Consider the following 7,999-nt stretch of genomic DNA (forward strand, 5'->3'; position numbering starts at 1 on the left):
GCAGCAAACAAAAAGTGTGTGTCTGCGTGCCAGCCCCTCACTGCACCGGGTCCGTCTGCACCGCTCGCCTCCCGCTCCGCCGCCCGCACGGCCCGGTCCGGCATGGAGCGGCGCTGAGAGCCCGAGGCAGCCAGCCCGAAGCCGCCTTTGTGCCACTGTCGGGGCGAGGATTATCCCCACCGTCCCTGGTGAGTACCGGCGGAGGGGCCCCGCCACCCCCCGCCGCCCCGGAGCGGGAACAATGCCGGGGATGGCCGTGCTGCCGGCGGCCCTGCCCGGGCTGCGGAGACCGGCGGGGCAGCCTCCGGGAGCGGCCCCGGCGCCGCCCGGCCCGGACAAAGGGCGGCCGGGGGGAGGCAGCGCCGCGGGGCCGGGGGCGGCCCGGGGAGTCGGGGGGATGCGGCGCCGTGGGGAGCTGTACGGGGCCCGCCGCCGCCGGGGGGAAAGTTCGGCGGGGGCCGCTCGCTGCCGGTGGTTTCGTTTGCCGAAATTATTCCTTCGGGGAAGGGATGCGTCGGGCAGCGGTGGAACGGGGAGGGCGCCGGGGAGGCGGCCGGAGCGCCATCCCCCCGGTCTCTGTTCCCGGGGAGGGGCCGGGACCCCCGCCGCCGCTCCGGGGGTATGAAGTTCCCGGCGGTGCGGGGACCCGGTCGTACCCCGAAATCGGGGGGGAGCGGCGGCTCGGCGCAGCCGTGCCCGGTGCGAGCGGCGGCAGCCGTCAGCAGGCGCACCGGGAGGAGCACCGGTCTTTTCCCGAGCCAGCCCCAAATGACGGATTTCGATGGCAGATGGGGCGGGGGGAGGCAGCCGTGCGCTAATCTGGTCGGGAAGGGCGAGGGCACCGCAGCCGGGCGCGATGCTCCCTCCCCGGCCTCGGCGCCGCCGGCCCCGCACCCTGCCCGCTGCCCGCGCCCCACCAGCTGCCCGCCGACCGCATCCCTCCCCTCGAAACGCGCGGCAGCCGGGGCTCACCCTGCTCCATAAATAAGCGTGTCGAGGTAAAAATAATTACCTCTGCTTGCTGCTTTTAATTAAAGTCTCGGAGGGAAAGTGCTGGATTATGATAATGAGCAGCCATACGTTCCCCTTGTCGCGCGGAGCGGGAGGTGAGCTGACACGCAATCGGCGACAATGACAAGCCACTGGAACCCACCCGCTCCCCCGGCATAGCCCGCAGCCCGGGCCGGCTCCGGGGGTTACCGGAGAGAGACCCGCCACCGCTGGGTGCCCGGCGCCTGCTCGGGACAGCACTTGGCCGGTGGGATTCCCGGGTCCCTGCCCGGAGCTGGCTCCGCCGCGATCGCTAAAAAAATTGATCAGCGCGGCAGAGTCCCCGCACCTCGCCTCCGCTCGCAGCTCCTAGCCTGCTTTCAATTTTTTTCCACACCGGATAAACTGCTGGCCTGCCTTTTTTCTTTTATTTTCTTCTTCTTTTTTTTTTTTTTTTTATTTTAAATTTTTGGAGGTTTTTTGTTAATGTTTTATTTAGCAATTCAAGTCGATTTTATTTTGTTTTCCGGGGCATCCCGTTGTACCGCGGAGCGGGACCCGCTGCGGTAACGGCCCCTCTCTGCCCCTCTCTCCGCCCGCAGGGATGGAGGACGCCGGCGTCCAGCGGGGAATATGGGACGGGGATGCCAAGACGGTCCAGCAGTGCTTGACTGACATTTTTACCAGCGTTTACACCACCTGCGACATCCCAGAAAATGCCATTTTCGGCCCCTGCGTCCTGAGCCACACGTCCCTGTACGACAGCATCGCCTTTATCGCCCTCAAGTCCACCGACAAGCGCACCGTCCCCTACATATTCCGGGTAAGAGCCACTCGTCCCCGGGCCCAGCCGCTCGCCACGTCGGCCGGTGCCCGAGCGCGTCCCCGCCGCGGAGCGCAGCTCGGCCCGGGGAGCCCCCGCCGCCGGGAGGCTGTCCCCGAGGGCAGAGCCGCGCCGCCGCTGCCGCTCCTACTCTTGCCTGGGCCCGTGCTGTCGGTCGGTCGGTCTGTCGGTCCGGTGGATTAACGCGGGGTTTCAGGTGGACACGTCGGCGGCCAACGGCTCGTCGGAGGGGCTGATGTGGCTGCGGCTGGTGCAGTCGGCGCGGGAGCGGGAGGAGCAGAACCTGGAGGCCTACATCAAGAGCGGGCAGCTCTTTTATCGCTCCCTACGCCGCATCGCCAAGGACGAGGAGCTGCTGGTGTGGTACGGGAAGGAGCTCACCGAGCTGCTGCTGCTCGGCCCGGCCCGGGCCCCCGCCCGCACCAACGGTGGGTGCCGCGCGCGGCCGCCCGCGGTCCCGGGCGGGAGGAAGGAGGGGGATCCCCGCCGACGGGGGGAATCGGGAGGCGGCGGTCGGCTTCGGGATCCCCAGCTCCCGATCCCCAAACTCTCGGCGGATAGCCCCCATCGGCGGCCCCGGCTGACGGTGCTCTCTCTCTCGCTCTCTCTCTCTGTCGTGCCCGCCCGACGCAGGCTCGCCGCCGTTCGCCTGCCCTGAGTGCAGCCAGCGCTTCCAGTTCGAACTGCCCTTCGCCGCACACCTCCGGTTCCGCTGCCCCAAGAGGCTGCACGGCCCCGACACCGGCCCCGCCGCCGAGGCCGCCGGCGTCAAGGACGGCGCCGGCAAGGAGCAAGAGCCCGGCAAGTTCGGGAAGCCCGGCGGGCCGCCGCACCACCCCTTCCCCGGGCCCGACGGCGGCCCCGCCGCCAGCACCAAGCCCTCCACGGACTTCCACAACCTGGCGCGGGAGCTGGAGAACTCCCGCGGCGGGCGCGGCGGGTCCCCGGGGCGGCCGGCGCCCCCTGAGGCCGGCCCTGAGGCGGCGGCCGGGAAGGCGAAGCGGCGTTTCCCCGAGGAGGAAGAGCGCGGGCCCGCCGCGGCGCGGGGCCGCTTCCCGGCCGAGCGGCCGGGGCTGCCTGCGGCGCCCAAGGAGGAGCCGGGCTGCGCCCCGCAGCAGCAGTACCGCGCCGCCGGCTCCTACTGCGGGCTCGAGGAGGGCGGACGCCTCTTCGCGCCGCCCAGCCCGGAGACCGGCGAGTCCAAGCGCAGCGCCTTCGTGGAGGTGAAGAAGGCGGCCCGCGGCCCCGAGCCCGACGGCGGCTCCGAAGAGGGCCCAGAGCGCGGCTCCCCGGGCGCGGGCGGCGCGGAGCCGGGGCTGTGCCCCCGCGGCGGTGCGGGGGGCCCGCTGGCCGCCCGCCTGGACGGCGGCAGCCCGGCGCGGGGCAGCGCCTTCAGCACGGTGCCGCAGCTCGGGGCCGGCCCCGGGGGGGCCCGGCGGCGGCGGAGCCGAGGAGCGAAAAAGCGCCTTCTCGCAGCCCGCCCGCTCCTTCCCGCACGTTCCGCCGCTGGTGCTGGGTCCCAAGCTGGGCGGGCTGGGCGAGCCCTGCCCTGACGGCGCCGCCGCCCCCGCCCGTCTGTACGCCGCCGAGGCGCTGGCCGCCAAGCTGCCGGGCGGCGGGGAGGCGGCGGGCGGCGGCGGCGGCGGCGGCGGGGGGCTGCCCAAGCAGAGCCCCTTCCTCTACACCACGGCCTTCTGGCCCAAGAGCTCGGCGGCGGCGGCGGTGGCGGCGGCGGCGGCGGGGCCGCTGCAGCTGCAGCTGCCGTCGGCGCTGACGCTGCTGCCGCCGTCGTTCACCTCGCTGTGCCTGCCGGCTCAAAACTGGTGCGCCAAGTGCAACGCGTCCTTCCGCATGACCTCGGACCTGGTCTACCACATGCGCTCCCACCACAAGAAGGAATACGCGCTGGAGCCCCTCGTCAAGCGCCGCCGCGAGGAGAAGCTCAAGTGCCCCATCTGCAACGAGTCCTTCCGCGAGCGCCATCACCTCTCCCGCCACATGACCTCCCACAACTAGCGCGGACAACCCTCCGGCCCCGGGAACCCGCCCGGGACCCCCGCCCGGGGGACCCCCGCCCCGCCCGCCGCTCCCACCCATCCCCTTCGATGCACGCGTTTCCACTGTCCGGGGAGGGGCGGGGAGGGCGGGGGAGAGGAGAAGGTGAAGAAGAAGGAAAAAGAGAAGGTAAAAGTTAAAAAAAAAAATAAAATAAAATAAAAAGAGAAAACAGAAAAGAGAAAAGAGAAAAGAGAAAAGAGAAGCACCGGGAAAAAGGAAAAAAAAAATCAAATGACTTTAAAAATACATTTTTTAAAATGTCATATATTGCAACATATTGATGCATTTGTCATACGTTTCTACTTAAATTATTAAGCACTTATGGTTTAGATGTAATAATAATTCTATGTCAGGGTAAATTTTTATTTTGGATATGAAGCTAAGGGCGAGGGGGGCGCGGCGGGGCCGGCGGGCGGCGGGCCGGGGTCCTGCATGCACCGGGCGCTCCCCCCGCCCGGCCCCGCCGCCCGCGCCCCTTCCCCCCGAGTGTCACTGGTGCCCGTGGAATGGAGTCTCGGTAGTTCCGTGTTACCTTCCCTTTCCCATTTGGGTTTGTTTTGGTTTTTTTTTTCCTCGCCCCTCTGGAAAAAAAGATTTATTAAACTTTATAGTTTATCCGGGTATGTTGGATGCTTTGACAATAAATGACTTTATTTTCTTCAAAGCACCTGGACGTTAATCGATGCGGGGGAATGGGCGGTGACGAGGGGGTGGCCCCCCGGCTGCAGGGTGTCAACGGGGCCCCCAGCCACGCCGGGCCGCGGGGAAGGGCAGAGAACCCCGACCACGCCGCCTCTTCTCTCCACTCTCCTTCCCTGCTCGCCTGCCTTCCTTCGGCCCCTGTCCGTCCTTCCTCTGTGCATCTTTGCTTTTGTCCGGCATTTTATTCAGCCTTTATCTCTTTCTTTCATCCTGTCTTTCCCTTCCTTTCCTCTTCCCTTCGTGTTTTGGGTTGTCTTTAATTTCTTTCTTTTTGCTTCTCTTTTCCTTTTTGCATGTCTTTCTTTTTTCTTTCTGTTTTTCTGTATTTTCGTATTTCCCCACCTCACCTCTTCCAGGACCCTGTGTTGCCTCCCACCCTTGCCAGGGCTATTGGTGGTCCCCGGCTTGCAGGGTGGGCACAGCCACAGAGGTTGCCCTAAAGTTGCCCGGGGTGACAGGAGCCAGGGGAGCCCCCAGCCCGCGGTGTCTTAGGGTAGGGAGTGCTGAAGGGGCCGGGGGGAGGGGGGGAGGGTCCCCTCTGTCCTGCTGCATTACCGGGATGATGACATCGCAGCCGGGGACACACGGGAGGACCAGAAGAAGGGGGATGGGATACTCCCGGGCATGGGTGCACAGCCCGGTCCGAAGGGCACCATCTGCAGCGGGTGCATTGTCAGACCCGCGTGCTTTGGGGGGCACGGGAGGGCCCTGGGGGACGCAGCAGCTCGGGGATGTGCAGGAAACCCATTTCCACATACAGGCTGCCATCACCCTGGCACCGAGGCTGTGCGTGGCTCAGCAGGTCACTGGCAGGGAAAATATCCCAAAGCCGGAGCCGTGCAAGGCCGGAGCCCACGGCAGAGCGTGAGAGCCCCACAGTGCCATGTAAATGGGGTCCGGGTGCCACCGGCGTCTGCTGCCATGGGGTTTGGGGGTTGCACGGAGTACCTGGACCTGCTGCAAAGCCTTTACAGTTCCTGGGGAAGTGCATGCAGCTCCAGGTAGGAGAGCCTAGGAAAGCCCTTGCCACGGACAGTCCAGCTTCCCGCTGATGCTGCTCACCTCTCAGCGCACTGACCCCGGCACGGTACCAATAACCCCTAGCTACGCCGGGAGCCGAAGCGGTCCCGCGGCTGTCGTTCCCTCCTCAGGAATACGCATGGCTCCACCTGCTGCCGTTAATTGCGGGGGCGAGACACTGATTATCCCGTGAATTTTCCTTAAAAGCGGTGCCACCCCTGCCCGTCCCTTTTTTGGGGGTTCCCCGGGATGCTGCGCCGGGGCTCCGGGGGATGCGGGCGGGCTGCGGGGATGCCGGGGGCGGCAGAGGCGGGTGGGCACCGCCATCTAGTGGGGCCGCCGCGGGGCTAACGGGAATGCTCGGGGCCCCGGCGGGCTCCTTCCCCGGAGATCATGCTCCGGACTCCTCTCCCGCGACAGCTTCGTTTCCCCAGCAGCCCCGGGACGTCTTTGGCGCTGCCTCCCTCCTGCACTCAGGGAGGTTAATAGAGGCAGTGTTAATTATGCTCTCCCTGACTCCCTGCGCTTATCCTGGATCCTGGCGCTGCTGGAGGGATGGTGCTTCCCCTGCACGAAGGAGCACTCGGGAACCCAGCACACACCTACAGGTTTCAGAATCTCTTCCATCTACTCCAAATATTTTATGGCCTTTCACCGCCCTGTAGTGTGCTGTGCCCCTGCCCTGCCCTGGCAGCATCCTGCAGCATCTTGCTTTCTATGTGTTCCTTGTGACCCTCTAAGAAGGCACGGTGTTAAGCTCCAGGACTTTTCCAATTGGGTTTGGACAGCCTACAGTCAGCCCCCTTAAAAACACTGTTAGGCAGGGCACGTGTGGTGCAGCGGGTGCCTGCGTTGTTACTGCAACAAAAAGCTCACACCGTTTCTCTATGGAAGTACAAAAATCTACGGATTAGTGAGCAGGAAATTTAATCCAAGATTTTGCTTTGGTGAAATCGGATATCAAACTCCGAAGTGATAAATCAAACCCGAGCTAAAGCTTCTTGTACAAGCAGAACATGCCATAATAAAGGCAGGCAGTGCCCATGATCCTGTACAGTTGGGTGTTGTATGGAGGGGGTTCAAGAGTTCCCTTTGGGCCATTTGGGCTCGGAGCTTGGCCACAGCAGGTCCCTCACTCCCCAGAGCTCTCCTCAGGTCAGCCTGAGTACCATTGCCACACACTGCTCCTTTGTCAATGTTGCTGCTGCTGCATGGGAAACAGGAAGAGAATCTCCCTCTTTTTTTTCCTCCTTTTTTTTTTTTTGTTAAATATCTTTCCCTGTCAGTGGTTGATGCTGTGCTGTGTCTCTGCACGGCGCAGAAGCTGGCTGGGCTGTGGCACCAGCTGGCTTTCCCTGGTGCAGGGTCTTCATCAGGGCATCACAGCCCAGAAAATTCAGCGCCGGGGCATGGCATAGGCATTTCTTTGGGACAGAACTGCCCCTGTAAGCCTGTGCCAGAGCCCACAGATGTATCTGCCTCCAAAACCCACCCACATCTTCAATGTGCTGCAGAGGAGCAGTAAGTGGGAGCTGGAAATAAGAACAAGCAGCCTTCAGATTTGGGGAGCCCCTTCCCTGCACCCTGCAGCACTTAAGGTAAGACTGCTCCATCTGACCTGTAGCCAGGCCACACTGCAAATAACAACAATAATAATAATTCCAGCAAATCCTGGTATTAATGTTGTTCCTGGGGACCAGAAGGCAGCTTTGAACCCACAGAGGTTTCTGTTTGAAAGCGCAGTAGTTGGGCAGCCACAGGCAGCAGACCCTACCGCCTGTGCACCTTTGGGCTGGAGCTGGGAGCAGCTGCCTGCCTCAGGGCCTGATCCCAGCAGGTTTGGGAATGGATTAGCATCGGGCAGTTGGACACAGGCAACTGAACTCCCCATCAGCGTGGGCACAGGCTGTACAGAGCTGCTTTCACATGGACTCCTTTCCCTAGGTCTGGAGAGAGGTGTACAAACAAAGCTTTCACTATGCAACCTCTGAGCATCCTCACAGTTGGGATGCGGAGCGCATCCCAAAATCTTTGTGTTGAGTTTTCTGCTGCGCATGAAGATGCCGAGCAGCGTGCTGGACAGATGGAGATCTGCTGCCCGGCCGCTGGCACTGTTTGCTGCCATTGTTGCGAGGAGACTGAGCTCCTCTTTGTACGGTGTCTATCTCTAGATAACCTTTAATTGGTTAAAATTGGAAAATCAGCTCTTAGGATTTCATTGCAATACCCAGCTCTTGAAAATGCATTGTTCAGCTGTGGATGTCTAGGGAAGGCTGAACTAGTTCCTTCATTTCAAAAAATCCTGTGAGCTGTACAGTATTTCTTCCCTACTTTCCCTGCTGCTAAAGTCTGCTTTGGAGTGGGGAAAGACCTGACCCAGTACAG

General features: G+C 63.1%; 1 protein-coding gene across 1 annotated transcript; it reads left to right on the plus strand.

The window, feature by feature from the left end:
* Nucleotides 1-4,029, plus strand: PRDM8 (PR/SET domain 8). Its single transcript, XM_032109024.1, is given in 5 exon segments — nucleotides 1-188; nucleotides 1,593-1,813; nucleotides 2,031-2,262; nucleotides 2,468-3,251; nucleotides 3,253-4,029. Coding segments are annotated over 4 exon segments (1,833 nt in total). The 5' UTR covers nucleotides 1-188; nucleotides 1,593-1,594; the 3' UTR covers nucleotides 3,851-4,029.
* Nucleotides 4,030-7,999: the final 3,970 nt, after the last annotated feature.

The sequence above is a fragment of the Corvus moneduloides genome, chromosome 5, assembly GCF_009650955.1.
Source record: "Corvus moneduloides isolate bCorMon1 chromosome 5, bCorMon1.pri, whole genome shotgun sequence".
Lineage (NCBI taxonomy): Eukaryota > Metazoa > Chordata > Aves > Passeriformes > Corvidae > Corvus > Corvus moneduloides.